Source organism: Sciurus carolinensis, chromosome 18 (assembly GCF_902686445.1).
Source record: "Sciurus carolinensis chromosome 18, mSciCar1.2, whole genome shotgun sequence".
NCBI lineage: Eukaryota > Metazoa > Chordata > Mammalia > Rodentia > Sciuridae > Sciurus > Sciurus carolinensis.
Genome location: NC_062230.1, coordinates 587,058 through 606,977, shown reverse-complemented (window position 1 = coordinate 606,977; position 19,920 = coordinate 587,058). Strand labels below are relative to the sequence as shown.

At 43.9% G+C, this 19,920-nt stretch overlaps 2 protein-coding genes across 4 annotated transcripts in view; one reads left to right on the top strand and one right to left on the bottom strand.

The window, feature by feature from the left end:
• Positions 1-12,602, bottom strand: part of Rabgef1 (RAB guanine nucleotide exchange factor 1) — a 60,862-nt gene extending 48,260 nt beyond the window's left edge. For 2 of the 3 annotated variants that reach the window (XM_047533608.1, XM_047533610.1), the window contains exon 1: positions 12,489-12,563. The gene's annotated coding sequence lies outside the window, so the exon portion shown is untranslated. Of the gene's footprint in view, positions 1-12,488 lie in introns of all 3 variants that reach the window. The other variant, XM_047533609.1, reaches the window with a different exon arrangement.
• Positions 1-19,920, top strand: part of LOC124970626 (translation initiation factor IF-2-like) — a 33,615-nt gene that overhangs the window by 4,945 nt on the left and 8,750 nt on the right. The window contains exon 2 of the mRNA XM_047534113.1: positions 11,881-12,831. Coding sequence (XP_047390069.1) covers positions 11,881-12,831 — 951 coding nt within the window. The remainder of the gene's footprint in view (positions 1-11,880; positions 12,832-19,920) is intronic.

The window sequence follows — 19,920 nt, the reverse complement described above, 5'->3', positions numbered from 1 at the left end:
CCTCCTGCCTCAGCCTCCCAACCTGTTGGAATTTCAGATATGGGCCACTGTATCCTGCCCCAAGAAATATTTTAATGAGAAAAATATGTGAGCTACATAAAATTATTGACACAAAGAAGGCTTGAATAAATGGTAAGACATACCATGACAGTCTGAAAAAACCTGTTATAATAAATGACAAATTCCAAAAATTATAGTATTACAAATGACAATAAAAATTAAAATTCCACAAAACTTTTTGGAACTTGACAAAATGATTCAATGTTTCATCAGCAGTAATAAACAGGTTAAAGAAATTTTTCTCAGTTAATTTTATTTTCTGAATTTTTATTTTCTGCAAACTTGTTAAATAGTGCGAACTTAGGAAGAGACTTGGAAAATCACTACTAGACAGATTACCCCAAAATCAATCCTAATACACTGTAATATGTGAAATAATATTAAAGGAAGGAGGAAAAGGGGAAACTTTGATAAATAGTTTGGCATGCCAAGGGCAGCAGCCTGTACCTGTAATCAGTCATTTGGGAGGTTGAAGCAGCAGGATCAAAAATTCAAGGTCAGCTGGGCCTGGTTTCCCAGGCCTGTAACCCCAGCTGCTTAGGAGGAGCACAAGTTCAAGGATAGCCTCAAAGACTCAGCTAGACCTTGTAGCAAAATAAAAAATAAAAAGGGCTGGGGATGTGGCTTAGTGATAAAGTGCCCCTAGTGGTTCAATACCCAGAATCAGAAAAAAAAAAAAACAAAAAACTTTTTTTGGCCTAACTGTTCAGCAAACTAATATTCCCAAAATTAACTGCAGATATCTTAAGAAAGAAAAGCTTTTAACAACAAACTCAAAGATGGAAAGAATTATAATTACATATTTACAAAACTTCCTAAGAGGTGAGATTATACTTACAACCTGCAAGAAAATCAAGAAGGAAATGAAATTTGAATACATAAGTTGAAATGTCTAATTTTAAAAAGGCCCCACATGTAACCAAAATAGAAAAGCAAAGGAGACTAGCAAAAAAAAATACTTAAATAGGATAATAAGTCATCTTATTATATGTAGAAATAGTATGAACAAAAATAATTTATAAATCTTTGACAGCAATGCAGGACAAAGATATGAACAAACTATTCACAAAACTTGAATGGTTTCCTAGGAACAGAAATGAAGCGTAAAGAGAATGTGCATTCAGAATTTTGATATACCCTAAAAACTGGCCTGACAAGTTTACCTTCCCACGGATGGTGCATGAGGGAATGTACTTTCTCGCCACCTCATAAACAGCATTATTAAATTTAACTATTGCTAATGTGACAGGCAAAAAATATCATTCTTGTTTTTGCCTTTGTTTTTGAGACAGGGTCTGACTGACTCCTGCTGCTGCAGCCTCCTGGATAGCCCCGTTCCTGGGCTTCCTCGCTGTGGGTGCTGGGACTGATCACAGCAAGTGCTCTCCACGGGGCTGCATCCCCGCACCATTCCAACATGCATCTTCTACAGAGGTAAGCTGCTCCTACTGATACTGACTGGACCCAGAACATCTTCAAATAAATCAACTGTTCGTAATCTTTGCTCATTCTTCTACATCATGAATTTTTTAAATTTACTGTTTTAAGAGACTCAGTGTTTCAAGTATCCAAGTTTACCCACTTCCACAGCACTGAAGACACGGCTTCCAAAATGAACGTTGAGTGTCACAGAGAGAATCACGTTAGAGTTTCAACAGTAAATTTAACAGAACAAAGTATCCAAACACTAGTCTGCCCCAATAATTCCAAACGATAATGGCCCTTGGCTGCAGAGTTCACTGCGGCTAGGATCTGAGCCAGCAGAGCAGCATTCCTGAAGAGTTCCAGTCAGTCTCCCAGTGTACTAAGCCACGCTGCGTCTTCAGCAGAGTGAAGGCCAAGCAAGCCCAGCACACCAAGCACCACTCTGACTTCACCCAGAGTACAGAGGTCTGTGATGCATGAAGGGGTTTCCACCATTACAGTCAGGTTTTCCCAGTTGTATCTTAGCTTTAGCTTTGCTGAAGCCATTTCACCCTTAGCCATTTGCTATGTAAATGCTCAGTAAAGTGATACAGATCTCACACACATGTATGAAACTCCCTGGACTCAAAACGAACTTACTCAGATTGATTACAGGGCACAATCAAATAAATATGTGTGTTGTGTTTTAAGTATCCAAGAATAGCCTCATATCTAATAAAGATACATATAGCAAAATGACATTCTAGTGAGCTGGACTGGCAACCACACTACAAAAGGGCTACCACAAAAGGAAAATCAAGGGCTAGTACAATGGTACATGTCTGTAATCCCAGCTACTCAGGTGGCTAAAGCAGGAGAATCTCAAGTTCAAGGCCAGCTTGGGAAATAGCAAGATCCTGTCTCAAAACATACAAAGGGCTGGGGGTATAGCTCAGTGGTAAATGCCTGCCTGGTATTCCTGAGTTTAATACCCAATAACACCACACACACACACACACACACACACACACACACACACAGAATAAGCCTCATACAATCCATACTAACTGCCTTATTTATGAATTATGAACTAATTACTACCCATGAAAAAACCAAGTTTGATATACTATTTGAGAAATTGGACCTAAACATGCCAATACAAAATGAGACAATCATTATGGCATTTGCAGGCAAATGGATGAAATTGGAGAATATCATGCTAAGTGAGATAAGCCAATCTCAAAAAAGCAAAGGACGAATGATCTCACTGATAAGTGGATGATGACACATAATGGGGGGTGGGAGGGGTCAGTGTTAGGGTTAGAGTTAGGGTTAGGGAGGGGGGCAAGAATGGAGGAAGGACTGTATAGAGGGAAAAGAGGGGTGGGAGGGGTGGGGGGAAGGGAAAAAAATAATAGAATGAATCAAACAACATTACCCTATGTAAATTTATGATTACACAAATGGTACACCTTTACTCCATGTACAGAGAAACAACATGTATCCCATTTGTTTACAATAAAAAAAAATGAGATAATCAAAACTAAAACTAAAAAAGCAATCTATATTAACTATTGACATTTTGGCTAATGATAAAGAAATATACTTTTCTGAGTATTAAATACATTCATAAGATAATGGGTTTCAATAAAATAAACTTCCTTAAATGCTATGAAGAAAGTAATTAAGACTTACACCAACTAAGCTGCAGGAACCATCAAAAGTTGCTAAAGTTATCCCATCTGTTATGGGTTGAACTATGTCCCCCAGAAAGACAGGCTGAAGTCCTAATCCCAGTACTGTGAATGGAATCTTATACTTGAATAAGGTCATACTGCATAAGGGTGGGCCCCAAATCTAGTGACTGGTGTCCTTACAGGAAGGCCACGAGAGACACACAGACTCAGAGGATAGAAGGTAACTGTGGTCAAACTCCAATCCCCCAGCACTATTAGAGGCAGCACAGTCCTGCTGACACCTTATTTTTAGATTTCTAGCCTCCAGAACTATGAAAGAATAAACATTGTTTTAAGTCAATCAGTTTATGCTAAGTTGTTATGGTAGCCCTAGGAAAATAATACACCATCCAACAGGAATTGTAAACTCTATCAATAATTAAAAGAAAAGGGTCTGCCACAATTTGACATAAAACTGTGGATTTACAGCATCACTTAATCTTCACAAATGAGGCCATCAAATATCCCAGTTAGAAGCTATCCCTCCTTTAGTCTCAAAAGTGACCTCCTTTGGATATACATTGCATGGTCATCCTATTTATGAACACACCTTGAATATCTTTGTCCACCTTCAAATCCCACCCTGTTCAAATAACAGCCAGCTGTTTTCCCCATTGGCAGAATACTTCGCTCTGGTTCCTACAGAGTTCATGAGCCCAGCTATTACAATACCTCAGGTTCCACTAACATCACTCACTTCCATGTCAACTCTGTGTTCACAGACATTAAGGGGTGCCAGAAGAGTTGGCATGCAATACATGTTTTGTAACATCTTACCTGATTTATCAAGAAAACTAGCCGGGTGCAGTGGCGCATGCCTTTAATCCTAGCGGCTTGGGAGGCTGAGCAGGAGGATCATGAGTTCAAAGTCAGCCTCAGCAATGGTGAGGCGCTAAGCAACTCAGTGAGACCCTGTCTCTAAATGAAATACAAAATAGGGCTGGGGATGTGGCTCAGTGGTCGAGTGCCCCTGAGTTCAATCCCTGGTACAAAAAAAAAAAAAAAAAAAGGAAGCAAGCAAGCTAACAAAGTACCTGCAGAGACAGAGTTTTCTTTCACTTATGTCCCTTATACTCTGTCCAGGATCCAGTAAAGGTAGCAGGGGCTAGGGATTTGGGTCAGAGCAAGGTATTTGCCAACCTAACGTGTGAGGCCCTGGGTTCACTCTCAAGTACAGCAAGAAGAGAGAAAGCAGAAGTGAAAAATTAAATGAACTAGCAAAACAACTAACTCATAAAGCAGTGGTTCTCAAACATTACCATTATCAATGTCACCTCGAAGACTTGTTAAAACAAGAGTCCTCAGTCTGACCCCAGTCCTAATTTGGTGGGTCTGAGGATTTGAATTTAAACAAGTTTCCAGGTGATGCTACTGGGAATCACCAATGAAAACCACTGCCAAAAAGAAAGCATCGAGGTTAAGAAAAGACCCGATTCTTCTCATGACTTCATTCCCAGGAGACTCCCTTTTCTGAAGGTGACAGGAGTTGTGCCTGACCTGCACTCCTGCTGAGAACTAGGGAACTAGATACACTTTATTGAAATTTTTTGTAATTAAAAAAAAGTTTTAAGTTGTCAATGGACATTTATTTATTTATATGTGGTGCTGAGAATCAAACCCAGTGCCTCACACACACTAGGCAAGTGCTCTACCACTGAGCCCCAGCCCCAGCCCCAGATACACTCTAAAAACCAATGTTTCAGGGCACCAGAGAGTTACTGAAACAATCAACAGAAGAGGGGTCTACAGTTCAGAAAAAGAGGGGCTGTAGAGAGAGATGACACTCTGCAGCCTTGCTTCCCCCAAGGAGGTCTGCCGATTCCAGGAGAAAGGCTGAGAATCCAGACTAAAGCTTTTGGAAAAGAAGAATACCAAGACTTCAGGAGCCCAAGACTCAATGGAAAGAGGAATAGAACACGTGGTCCTAACACAAGCTGGTTTTCCCCTGAAGGCACACACCCAAATTCTGCAGCTCTACAGGGAAGGCTTCAAAACAAAACTGAAAGTCCCTGAAAACCATGAGTGAAATTTCCAGCTATCTCGGGTTCTCAGGACACAAAGGCAGCTACAGTACAAAGTCCACCAGGAGAAGTCTTCCTGTGAACCCACCCGACTATCAGCTGAAGTGCAGGGGTACTCGCTAGGCAGCAAGGGCAAACCAGAAACAAAGCCTGATCAGATCGCAACAACTCAACCTCAGCTCAGTGCCCAACGGCACCAGAGCCATCAGTCTCACTGGCTGGCTGGCAAGAGGAAAGGTAGTTTCCTTTCTGTGAAAGAATGGCACCATCTGGAGCCTTACTGTACCCACAGTGTCCAGCATTCATACAACAAAACCCAAAGGAAAACCACCCGCCATGAGGTGAGAGAGTTTACTCTGCTACATGCTCCCACCATGATGTGCTGTCTCTTTACAGGCCCAAAGCAACAGGGTCCATCAATCATGTGCTGGAAACTCCAAAACTGCAAGCCAAAATAAACCTTTTTCTTTATTAAAAAAAAATGTTTTTAAATTAAAATTAAAAAAGGAAAAATGCCTGGACAGTCTACTACAGACACAAAAGACTTTTAAACAACAATGACTGGTATAACTTGCAAATAAATAGGGGAAAGTCCTAAGGATTTGGAATCACTAAAGTATTGGAGGGCTGGGGATACAGCTCAGTCGGTAGAGTGCTTGCCTTGCAAGCACAAGGCCCTGGGTTCGATCCCCAGCACCGCAAAAAAAAAAAAAAAAAAAAAAAGAAAGAAAGAAAAAAAAAGAAACTTAAAGTATTGGAATTCATAAAAATCAAGCTGAAATTCTAGATCTAAAAACTGGAAGTAAAATGAAGAATGCCTGGTTGGCTCAGTGGTAGGGCACTTGCCCAGCATGCATGAAACCCTGGGTTTAATCCCCAGAAGTTAAAAAAGAGAAAAATTGAGAATTCAAGGGGCAGAGTAACAGCAGACCAGATACAGCAAAGGAGAGACTTAGCAACTGGAAAAGGAATCAACAGATTGTACCTAAAGGAAGTATAGAGAGAAACTAACATAACATACAGGACAGGGAAGTGTCCCTGCATAATTGCAGCAACTCAGGAGGCTGAGGCAGGAGGGTGGTAAATTCAAAGCCAACTGAGGCAACTTAGCAAGACTGTCTCAAAAATGGGATATAGTAAAGCACACATAAGACCCTGGGTTCGATCCCCAGGAACTAATACACGCACAAGCACAGGTTTCAGCCAGGCGTGGTAACACATCCATAGTTCCCAGCTCATCAGAAAGACTTGGGAGGCTAAGGGAAGAGGACCATTTGAGCCCTGGAGTCCAAGGCCAGCCTGGGCACTAAGAAAACGCTGAACACTGAAAAGATGTAACAGGTTGTAAGTGGAGTCACAAAACAAGAGGAAAGAGTGAGTAACAGTGAATCTTCAAAACTGAAGAAGAGGGCTGGGGTTGTGGCTCAGTGGTAGAGTGCTCGCCTAGCATGCGTGAGTGAGGCCCTGGGTTTGATCCTCAGCACCACATAAAAATAAAATAAAGGTATTGTGTCCACACCTACAACTAAAACAAAATATATATATATTAAAAAAAAAAAAAACTGAGGAAGAGGGATGGACATGTAGACTAGACTAGCTTCAACCCCCACCACCTCAAAACAAAGAAACAGGAAAAGACATTAAGCCCATAAATTCAGGAAGCCCTGGGAACACCAAGTAAAGTAAATATAAGAAAAACATGAAGATTTATTATGTATCATTGATAATCAAAAACAAAGAGAATTTCTTAAAAGCAACCAGAGAAGGGGCTGGTGTTGCGGCTCAGTGGTAGAGAGCTTGCCTCACACAGGTGAGGCACTGGGTTAGATCCTCAGCATCACATAAAAATAAAATAAATAAAATAAAGATAAATATATCATCTACAACCAAAAATTTTAAAATTAATTTTTTTAAAAAGCAACCAGAGAAGAGATGCATTTCTTTCTAAAGAACAATAAAACAGCTAAATTCTCAACAGAAATAATAGAAGCCAGAAAATAACTTGAAAGCACTGAAAGAAAATAACCGTCCATCTTGTATGCAGTGTTCAGTGGCTATTTTCTTTACAAAAAGTTAACGCAAAATTTTAAAAAGAAAGAATTCATTATGGGCAGACTAGGACTGGAAGAAATATCAGAACGCTCTTGCAACCAAAAGGAAAATTATCCAGTCCCAACTGAAACCAATACAGGAAGGGATGAAGAGCAAGGGAATAGTAAGTAAACATCAGTGAACAGCGATCATACAAAACAATAATTTCTTAAGGGTTTAAAACATGTGGAATTAAAATGGGTGAAACTAAAACAAGTAAGAGAAAGGCAAACAGCTAGTTTCTAAAGTTCAAGTACTACTTACGGCAGAGGTAAAAGTGAAAATCTGAATTAGCCTGATAATAAATGATAGATAATGTGTAAGAAAGTAGAGAGGAAAAATTGAATAACTGAATAGTCATTAATCCAAGAGAAGAAAAAAACAGGAACAGGTAAATAAAAAAGGTAACTTGAGCTGGTGGAATAGCTCAGTGGTAGAACACTTATCTAGCAAGTCTGAAGCCCTGGATTCGATCCCTAGGATCACACACACAAATACACAAATACACACACACACACACACACACACACACAAAACCATGAAAAAAGAACACCTAAAAGATAGACCTAACACTAATTGCAGCAGCAATTAAATTAAATGCAAGTGGATTAAATACTCAAATTAAGGATCGAAATGGTTGAACTAAAGGGAGAAAAACCAAACCCAACATCATGATGCTTTCCAAGACAAAGTTTGGAAGCAAAAGAACGGAAAGAGATATTTAGCATGCAACATTTACCAAAAGGCTAATAAAGCTACATCAACATTCTACTTGGTAGGCATCACATAAGGCGGCCAAAAGTGCTTACTCCTAGAGATTAAAGGGCAACAAAATTAATCCATCAGGAAAATATAAAATCCCAGTGTGAGCCTGATGGTTAGAAATGAGCCATCACTGGGAGCTAAGAACACTTTTACCCATAGCCTTAAAGGTCAACAGAAAACACTGGCTGCAACTCACATGGATAGGAAGCCATGGCAGCCACAAGTAGAAACGCTCAGTAACTTCCTGTGAAGCACTATGGACTCACGCACGGCATGTACTCTGGAGGCTGGGGTGTCGCTCAGTGGTAAAGCTCTGGCCTGGCATGCAGGTGAGGGCCGAAGCACCGAAACTGAGTGTTCCCCTGATCTAAATGGCAGAATCACTACTCATCACCATTACTGGCTTAGTTCGGGCTAGAACTGGTTAGACCTGAAATTCAACCCGATTAGTTTTTACGTCAGAATCTGAGAACTTTAACTTCAAAAATCTGAATCTATTTCTCAAGCATGATTATGTCTGTGTGCATGAGTATAAATACATGACTCTAGACGTATACTATAGACATACTCAAATTTATAGTGTACATATAATAGTGTTTGAGGAATACATGTATTTTTAATTGAAGTATTGTCAAGGCAAAAATTCTTTAAGGCAACAGCCTACATGCTACAGATGCACTTATGAATAACAAAAAATTAATTTCTTTCCAGATACATATAAGAATAAAAGCAGGTTCTTGAGAGCAAGTAGTGTCTACTTAATACAGATGATATTAAAAAGATTTTAAAAGGCAATTTCTGTGATAAACATTCTATTTACTGGGGGAGGGAACATTGTAAATATGTTTTGTGGAAACATCAATAATTAGCATGTGGGTGTGAAAGCACTAGGCCATTTATTTCTCATAGATAGTATTAATACTATACATTTGATGCCCTAAATAAAACCTACACACTTACCACACTATTCAACTGCCATGGCTAATATATTTACACAAAAATACAGTCTGATTTGCTAAGCAGAAGCCTGGCATATTATATATAACCTAAAACATCAATTATGATGAATTTTGCTTTTCTTTCTTTTCTTTTTTTGAAGTACAGGGAATTGAACTCAGGGGTACTCGGCCACTGAGCCACATCCCCAGTCCTAGTTTGTACTTTATTTAGAGACAGGTTCTCACTGAGTTGCTTAGCGCCTTGCTTTTGCTGAGGCTGGCTTTGAACGCCTGCAGTTGCTCAAGCATGCGCCATCATACCTGCTTCCTTTTTTTTTTAATGTGATGTTGGGGTTCGAACTTGGTCCTATGCATGCTAAGCACCCACTTTACCACTGAGTTACACTGCCTAACCCTATGATGAATTTCAGTCAACCTATTTCATTAGCTGACAGTTTTGATTTTGATTTTTTTTTTTTTTTTTTGGTAATTTTTATCTCTGTTCTTCTCATAAGAGCCTATTCAAAACTTTGGTCATAAGCCCAGATTGTTTTTCAGGAACACTTTTAAAAAAGAACGATGTGAAGGGCTCTTTGGAAATGCAATTACGGAATCACAACATTACATGACTATGTTTAGGCAGGGACTGTCCCACCCACTGTTCACTGCGTAAGGATGAGTAATGCTAGCATTCATAAACTTCAACTATTATTACTTGAAAGGGCAACTCCTCAGTTTGAGCAAATACAAATATAATGACTTACATTTCCTCTAAGATGAATGAATCTGTTCCAATCTTAATAACAAATCGTTGGCTTTTCAAGCCAATGCTCTCTGTGCTGGAGCTAATATCCCAAAACCTACTCCTAGAAATGAATTTCAGGTCTATTGTTTGGTACACTCTCAGCCTATCTCTCTGGACTTGAGACGGTTTTCACTCAAAAACATGTCCTTGTCCTCTTCCGTTACCCATCAAACCCTGGTGATAAAGCATCATAAACCATGGCTTTGTGATAAATCAACAGCAGAAAAAGATGTACTCAAGGAATCATCAGGAAGCACTAATTCAGGCCCCCCTGCCAACAAATTCATTACAGAAGCTCCACTGAGAAACAAAATATTTACGGACGGTAGTCTGACAAGTATGCCACGTACTTAGTTATCTAGATAATGTAAAACAGATCCTTCAGCAATCTCAAGACTGAACTTGTGGATCCCATGATTTTACTGAATTATGTCTTGCACAGAATTGCTTTTACTGAATTATGTCTTGCTATTATGTCACCAACATGCACAATGAGGCAAAGAAGAGTTTTACTAAATTGCAACACAGCCCTCTGGAACACACCCTGCATTAGCAAGGGTGCAGCTGAGGAGCTTCTCCACCATAGGAAGGTTTAGGGAACCCAAAGGAGAAATTGGAATCTCTTCTCCCATGGTCAGCGAACCATGTACATGATTGTTTCTCTGCGAACTGATATTAGAAAGCAGGGTTTCAGTCCCAGTACTTGTACACAGAGCTCACTCCCCTCCACCATACTTTCTCCTCAGTCTTGAATTCATCACCCACCAGTCTGTCCATAAGTGGTATGCTGTACATACCTTTGTTGGTCATTAGGAATCCTTTCTGGAACAGGATGTTGTAGAAGTGGTAAGTTCCACTTAGAAAAATTATACCACAAGAAGACATTTTTGTCCATCAATAAACATTTTATGAGTTCTAAAGCAATTTTTAAAAAGTGCTCCAAAGTGCTTTCTAAAGGAAAAAACTGTTTTAGCAAATATTATGTCTAAAATTAGAACATGAATAACTATCTATTATAAACTACAAAAAGAAAAACTTTCACATTATGCATTTTTAATGAGAATACACAAAAAGTTGTAGCAATATCTTATGTAAAAATGCCCCAAAAGGCATTTTTAATCTTAAAAGAGACAAAACTCATCACAAATGTAATTAAAATTGAGTATTTATTTGAATGGGAATGGAACAGCTAGCTTCAAAATGTGATTCATAAATGGGGCACGGTGGTGTACACCTGTAATCCCGGGGCTTGGGAAGCTGAGGCAGAAGGAGTTCAAGTTCAAGTCAGTCTCAAAATTTAGTGGGGCCCTAAGCAACTTAGTGAGACCGACCGTGTCTCACTAAGTAAAATATTTAAAAAGGGCTGGGGATGTGGCTCAGTAGTTAAGGGCCCCTGGGTTCAATCCTGGGTACTAAAATAAACAAACAAAAAAACCCAAGAATCTGACAGAGAAATTGAAACAGCGCCATAAAAGTGCAAGCCTTTTTTAAAAAAGCATTTTGGGAGCTTTATCCAAACATCAAACAAAACATTAGCTGAATAATGTTCTGTGGGTTAAGGACAAGCCAACTGTTGTTGCTCCCCACATCTAACAGCAGTCTACAGTATTCAAGGCATTTCAGTCTCGTAAAGACCACGTGATCTTCCGAGTGCTTCAGGATACAGGTGAGCACTTAGTAAGACTTGCAAAACGTTTGGTCTCCTCTGTGAAAGTCTCGTTTTTCGTGTGACACTTCAGTGACCACCTGGTAGCACAGGTACTGAGTCGCAAGCCTCAGGTTACACTGGCGGCTCCCTGCATCCTAGGGGTGAGTCACCTCTGCGGAGAGGCTCGTTGCACAGCCAATACAAACACACGTGCCAGAAATCAGACCCCAAGAGGGGCCGGCGATTCTAGTCCACCGCCAAAGAGTGACGCTCTCAGCTCTCCGCACGCCTGCGGTTCCAGGTGTTAGGAGGCCAGACTGGGCAGCTGCGGGCAGCCCGGGGGCGGGGCACCGCCAGGGCGCAGCCCGGCCCGGGTCCCACCACCAGCACTCCTCGCGCTGTCCTCCCTGAGGACCAACGCCGGGGTCTGACCGGTGCCCCGCTCGCCGACACGCGGTCCCCGCGCACCCGCAACGCCCGCTCGGCCTGAGGACAGACGCCACAGAAGCAGAGCTGCCGCTGCGGGGCTTCGGCACAGCGGCGGGCGCCGCGCACCCGGGGAGCGCGAGGCGGCCAGCGCACGGTCTCCGGTCGACCGGCAGAGGGACGGCGGACCCGAGTTGGACCTGCCCGGACCCCGGACGGCCACCGCGGGGCCGCCGTCCGCCCCGGCGTCCACCCCCCGAGACACCGCCCGCCCGGCGCCGCGGCCGGGTCACCGCAGGGCGGCCGCCGGGACCAGCCGCTGCCCGCACCCCAGGGCGGCACTGCGACTCCGGCGGGACTCTTGAGGCGCGACCGCGGTGGCCGGTGGCCCGCAGCCCGCCGGGCGCCGCGCGCTGCCCCCGTCGCTCCGCCGCTCCCGCCTCGGCCGCGACCGCCGGCGCCGAGGCCCGGGCCCGCCTCGACCCGGCGCGCAAGCGTCGGCCCCGGCCGAGCCCCGAACGGCGGGGCGGGACCCACGGGTGGGTCCCGGCGCCCAACCCGCGGCGCGAACCGACGGCCGCGACCCGCTCCCACCTGCTCGGCGGCCCCCGGCGTCCGCCAGCCGCCACCCGCGCCGCTCCCAGAGGTGCGCTCGGCCCTCGCACGCCCCGCCCCCAGGCCGCCCGGCCCCGCCCCGGCCGGCGGCGCGCGCGCCACGCACGCGCGTCACTTCCGGCGACGCCGCAGGGCTGGGCCGGACGCGGCGCGGGTCCTCTGCGGTGCCCAACGGTCCTCGGCGCTGGGACGCGCGGCCACTCTGCAGCCCGCGTGCCGCCCGGGTGCGGAGAGGCCAGGCGTCCCGCGAGCCCCTCGGCGCCCGCGCGTCGGGCCGAGCACCTGCCGGGTCCGCCCCACGCCCTGCGACGCGCCGGGTCGGGTAAGCGGGAGCGCTGCGCGGGCGGGACGAGCAGCGCGGGGCGGCGGAGTGGCCTCACCTTTCTCTGTGGGTTCGTAGGTGTTAGGAAAGAGTAGGCATGCGGGAATGTGTTCCAGGTCTAATTTCTACGAACTCAATTAGGGCCATACAGATTTTTCTTGATGGGTTTCTGCCAGTGGAGAATAGCACACCTGTGTTCATGCCGCATTGAAACTGTTACCCTGTCGCCCTGAAGCAAGCTGTTGACTCAGAACCCAAGAACAGGGACTGTGGGCATTGCCTTCCTGCTAGGAAGCTCCCGCCCTTGCTCCCAATGTCGTTGCCGACTGGTCCCTGCCAAAAGAGACCCTGGAGTGATGACCACGTGGAGCTTACCAGCAGACGTGGTAAGCAGAAGGCCGCCAACTTGTCATCCTTCCGCTGCCAAGCCTGGGCACTGTCAGGGATGGCACTGCAGAAGCCCCATCTATGCAGCGGCTTCAGCCCCTTGGGATGACCTTAACCTCCCACTTCAGACCTGCCCCTGAAAATGGAGGTGGGGCAGACTTGAATGAAAATTGGGAATCAAGAATTGACCAATAGTGTTAGTACGTTTCTAAACCCACGTTAGCATAAATTTGGACCAGTAGCAGTGATCCAGGTGCTATGTAAACCCCTAGACACGCACTGCTCCCAGGTCCCCTCTTGCATTGAGGAGTTCTGTTCCTCCTGTTCTCTAATAAATTCTATTTTTGCACTCACTCATCTGCAGAGACATGTTTGGGTAGCCCTAGGATGGCAGCAGGCATTGAGCCTAGAGGTGGCACATAATTAGTGTTAACACAGCCTGATCTACTTTTGCCTGATTAGTTAATGTCTCCTCTGCACTAGTGGTCAACAGATGTTCCTCATTCTTGATTGGTACCCTGGCGCATGCTCCAACTGTGCTACTCAATCCTAAACTGATTGGCTGCTTTAGGGTATATAAGACATTCTCTTCGCCTGGGAGGAGATGGCAGAACGCAGGTTGCAGATCGCAGAACAGAGAACTAAAGCCACATCTCTAGGTTGCAGAATGAAGATCGCAGATCGCAGGACTAAGCAGACAACTCTAGGTCGCAGATCGCAGAACGCTAGATCGCATCACAGAACGGAGAACTAAGAACACACCTCTAGATCGCGGGTTGCAGGTCACAGGACACACCACTAAGAAGCACCTCTGAAAGAAAGCATCTCTGATAGCACACACCTTTAGCATGCAGGACGCACCTCTAAGAAGAAGCAGTAGACCTTTGATAAGTGTAGCCTCTCTGAAGGAGTAGCATTTCTAAAATTAAGCAAAGTCTTTCTTCCTCTAAGCAAAAGTCTCTCTTCCTTTAAGCAAAGTCTCTCTTCCTCTCAAAGCCTCTCTTCCTCTAAAACTAAAAGTAAGCAAAGCCTCTCTTCCTCTATAAACTAGCGAACAAGCAAACAAGCAAGGAAGCAGCACAGATAAAGAAAATAGTAGTTCAGTTCTAGTCCACCTCCAATAAATTACCGCGGGATTGTTGCTGCAGGCAGCAACACTCATCCTTGTCTATGGATTCCATTCTTCAAATTCACTAGACAAGAACCCAGAAAGAATCTGACCATGAGCTGCTGAGGTCTGCCGCAACACTGGAGGGCACAGCCCACCACTAAGAGCTGCAGCACTTAGCTACAGAGGCCCCATCTGCCAGCAGAAACAGAATCCAATTTCATCTCAAAACTCGTTTCACCAACAGACCAGACTAAGATCAAAATGGGTCATGCATATTACAGTTCCATGTCACCAAACTGAAATTATCTGACCTGAGAAAGCAGGAGAAAGAAATAAATTTCCCGGGCTGGGGAGATAGCTCAGTTTAGGTAGAGTGCGCGCCTCGCAAGCACAAGGCCCTGGGTTCAATCCCCAGCACCGCAAAAAAAAAAAAAAAAAAAGAAAGAAAGAAATTTCCCAAACAAGTCAGTTTCAGTTGGCATGATAATGAAGTACCTTCTGCTCTAATCCTTATTTTTTAAAAATTTTCTGAACACAGTGGTACATGTCTATAATCCTAGCTACTGGAGACTGAGGCAGAAGAATCACAGGTTCTTGAGGCCAACCTCAAGAATTGTCTCAAAATGTAAATTTATTTATAGTCCTGGGGATTGAACCCAAGGGCTCTCATTGAGCCACTTCCCCAACCTTTTTTGTATTTCATGTAGAGATGGTCTCACTGAGTTGCTTAGGGCCTCACTAAGTTGCTGAAGCTGGCTTTGAACTTGTGGTCCTCCTGCCTCAGCCTCTGTAATCCGCTGGGATTACAGGCATGTGCACCTGCACCCAGCTCAAAATATAAAATTCAAAAATGGTTAGGGAGGTAGAGCACTTGCCTAGCATGCATGAGACCCTGGGTCCAGTCCCAGCACTGAAGTAGGTGGGTGCTGAGTGATTGGTTATATTTCTGTTGTTCTGTATCCCTGGCCAGTTCTTTTTGTTTTTGTGTTTTTGTTTCTGCTTGCTTCAGCTCTTTCTGTCTATAGAACCAGCCTGCTCTGCTCACCCCATCAGAATGCTTGTTGTATTTCATGGAAAAAAGTATTGTTCAATTCCAGAACTACACACCAAAAAAAAAAAGTCTTTAAATTTATTTTAATTTTGTCTTTTGACACAGGTGATGTCATTTTGGCAAGATGGATGTTTTGAGTCACAGTGTAGCAAGAAATAACTAAATTTTCTTGAACAAATTTGCTCTCTTCTGCCCCAGCAAAAACATGTAACATTTAGTGAGGGAAATTTCCACTAATTATACTGTTTCTAGAAGAGTATTCCCATAAAAGAACTCGAATGCAATATATTTCACAAGGATACTGACTCATGAAAACTTGCTGATTAGCAACTGTTTTCCCACAAAGCGAGTTGTGAACAAAAGGAGTTTTTCTGTTCACCAAGTGGACAGAAAATAATACATTACGTGACATCAGACAGTACAGGTACACTTAAATGTGACTGCTGAGCTCAAGTTTTCAGAGGCAACACTGCAGAAAATGCTGGGGTTCCCAGGCTTGTAAAACTACAAAGGGAAGCAGACCACATTATCTGGGCATGACTGCTGGGTTACTCAAAGCTCTGATAACCTGTGGTCCATCTGTATAAAAGCTCAACTGATTGAAGCACAAACAGGAAGTGGACCAGGCGTCATGCTGCACACCCGTGGACTGGCTACCCAGGAGGCTGAGCCAGGCTGCTCTGGGCAACTTAGCGAGACTGGCTCAAGACAGAAAGGGCCAGGGAAGTAGTTCGTGGTAGAGTGCTGGGACAGCAGATCATGTTGGATCTTTTGGCCATTCCAAGGACTCTGCTTTTTTTTTTTTTTTTTTTTTTTTTTAATATATATTTTTTAGTTGTAGATGGACACAATACCTTTATTTTTATGTGGTGCTGAGAATCAAACCCAGTGCCCCACACATATTAGGCAAGCACTCTACCACTGAGCCACAACCCGAGCCCAGAACTCTGGTTTTTAAATCTGAGATAAGAATTCATCAGAGAATTTTGAGCAGAGGACATGATCCAACTTAACTGCATGCAGTCTGGAGAATAAACAAGATTAAGAAAAAGTCAAGGCACCTCCTGGCTGGAGGGTTGTAGCTTTTACTAAGTGTGAGTAACGTGAGGAAGAATAACTCCTAAGAAATACATTTAGTTTGTAATGTACTGAATGTGAGGTCAAGGTCATGGAGTTGGGGTCATTAGTGTTCCTTAGTAAAGTCATGAGAGCGGATATGTTCTCCTAAAGGAGTGTGTAGCATTTTTATGTGTGATGGTAAACACCACCGAGGAAGGGGCAAGGCAACTCCAAGTGGTACTGAAGGTCTGGTGGAAGGGAGGAGGAAAGGGCAGGTGCAGTGGTACACCTGAAATCCCAGCATCTGGGGAGACTGAGGCAGGAGGGTCAAAGGTTCAAGGTTAGGGCTGGGGTTGTGGCTCAGTGGTGGAGTGCTTACCTCGTACCTGTAAGGCACTGGGTTGCATTCTCAGCACCAGGTAAGAATGAATAAATAAAGGTGTTGTGCCCATCACAACTAAAAACAAATGTTCAAGGCCAGCCTTGGCAACTTGAAGAGACCTTGTCACAGCAATAAACAGGATTGGGGATGTATCCCGGTGGTCAAGTGCCCCAGGGGTCAGTCCCCAGTACAGAAAGAAGGGAAAGAAAAACAAAAGAAAACAGACAACCACCACTCCTGTGAATCTTTGCCACCAGGGATTATTGTTTCAGAATATCTATGATTCTCGTTTCACCTTTAAAGCCCCTGTGCCCCAACCTCTTTGAATGCACTAGTTGATACGGCATGCGTATTCCCACTGTGATGCTGTTCTGTTACTATAAGTGTGATGGGCTGACAGATCTGGCTCCATGAGAATGTTCTGGGCCAGACTCTAAGGGAAATGACTCAACAGTCTTCATGTTGCTCTGAGACTCCATGTTACGTAGGAACCAAGCTTCTCCCATGGGAACACCCCACCTCTGTGCCCATCATCAGTTACTTGGTGTGACATGTTTAATAATATACAATGGCAACTCCTATGAAGTAAAAATTGCTCTCTTTTGATCTCTATTGCTCTTAACCAATGTACCAAGTAAATGGTAATTGTGTGGACATTAGTAACCATTCTTTAGTTTGTACCTAGGTAAGGGTCATTTTGACCCACTTCCCCCTCTGTCGATGATCTCATGATGTTAATGTGTAATTTTGAGGGGCTGGGGAGATAGCTCAGCTGGTAGAGCGCTTGCCTCGCAAGCACAAGGCCCTGAGTTCAATCCCCAGTACCGCAAAAAAAAAAAAAAAAGTGTAATTTTGAATCATAGCAACAGACACTTATGATTGATGTGATTTTTGGTATAAGAATCCCTACAACCCTGTGGTCGGGGCTGTTCTCCAATAGCCATTTTTTGGGGCATTGTGTGAGACAGTCAGCCGGCTGGCTCATAAAGACTCTCAAATCTGGACTTCTCAGTGGTGACCAGTCTGTTGTTAAGTTGTGCTACATAACAATAAGTACCATTGTTCTTTAAGGAACGTCTTTTTTTCAATTTTTTTTTTTTTTTTTAGTTGTAGATGGACACAAAACCTTATTTTCTTTCTTTATTTTTATGTGGTGCTGAGGATGCAACCCAGTGCCTCACCTCTGCCAGGCAAGTGCTCCAGGAATATCTTTTTGATTGTTATTTAGGTTGACATATAGTATTATTTATTTCAATTTATGTGTTCGTTGTATATTAATTTGTAAAAATCAGTGCCTTTGGAAAATGTGAATACAAAGGGAGGACTAAGTTAATTCTGGAGTGAATCAAAAGGACCCAGAAAAAAAAGAATGACAGAATCATAGAAGATGAAGACCAGAGGAGTGTGCAAGCCACGAGTGAGGGAGAAAGCCTCTGCAGAAAGTCTGCCCAAAAAGTGGGTACGGGCTTGCGCAGAGCCGTGTCCACAGGTGCTCACAGAGGCAGTGCTTCCAGGAGCCAAGAGCCCTCAGCCACACCTGCCAGGTGGGTGGTGAAACTGGCATGACCACCCATGGGTACATGCACACATTAGGACCCCGTCTGCTGCTTCAAGAAGGAATCTGCAATACTGGGCACGGTGGTGCACACCTGTAATGCCAGGAACTCGGGTACACAAGTTCAAAGCCAGCCTCAGCAACTTAACAGGACCCCATCTCCAAATTTTAAAAAGAAGTGGGGTTTAGCTCAGTGGTAAAGTGCCCTGGGTTCAATACCCAGTGCCAAACAACAACAAAAAAGTCACACACAGACTCAAAGGACCACGTTATATGATCCTATTTACATATACTGTCCTAAAGAGGTAAATCTACACAGAAGAAGGTTAGTCAGAGGTTGCCTGTGGTCAGAGGTAGAAATAGAATAACTGAATGAACACGTGGGCTCTTGGGGAGTGATGGCGTCGTTCTGAGTTGGAACATGGTGATGGCTGCCCGGCTCTGTAGACTGATGATCACTTAACTGTGCAGTTTTTAGCCAGTTGTGGTGGTGCACACCTGTAATCCCAGGTACTCGGGAGGCTGAGACACAAGGATTACAAGTTCCAGCCCACTGGGCAACTTAGACCCTATCTCAAAATGAAATTTTGAAATGGGCTGAGGTTGTAGCTCAGTGATAGAATATTTACATAGCATGCACAAGGCCCTGGGTTTGATCCCTGCACTGCAAACACACACACAAAATTAACTTACAGAAATGAAAAGGTGAGCCACAGATTGGAAACATTTGCAAAACATAACCAACAAATTACCTATATTAAAAACATAGGCCAGGCATGGTGACTTATACCTGTAATCCCTGACTTGGGAGGCTGAGGCAGGAGGATTGCAAGTTTGAAGCCAGCCCCAGCAACTTGGTGAGAGTCTAAGTCACTTAGTAAGACCCTGTCTCAACATAAAAACAAATGGGCTGGGGATGTGGCTCAGTGGTTAAGCAACCCTGGGTTCCATCTGTGGTACTAAAAAAAAGGCCTCTGACAACTCACTGATAAAACAGACAACCCAATTTTTTAAAGTTTTGTTTTGTTTTTTTTTATGTTAAGAGTTGAGCCCAGGGTCTTGCACATGCTCTACCACTGAGCCGCAGCCCTAGCCCACTTACAGTAGTGTGTGTCTTGCCAGGAACCACACCAAAGACTGTGTGTGCTAAGCAAGTGCTCTAACACTGAGCTACCCTATCTCCCAGCCTCCATTTTCTTTTAATAGGCAAAATAGCCAGGAGGCATTTCTCAAAAAACTACATATACATATATAATATAATATACAATATAATAATATATATATATATATTATTTTGTGGCAAACAAGCACATGAAGAGACACTGAACATCATCTGTCACAAGAGAAATGCAAACCAATCACCTTGAATGGCAGATTGGAAAACAATCCTACTGGGTGCTGGCCAGGATGCAAAGCAACCAGACTCGGCGGGCGCTGGGGGCATGTGCAGCATCTTCAGATGTCACGTCTACTGTGTGCCCCCGCCATTCTCCTAGGTATGGAGAGTTGCACATGGATGACCCAGGGCCTGTCTGAGGTCAGCG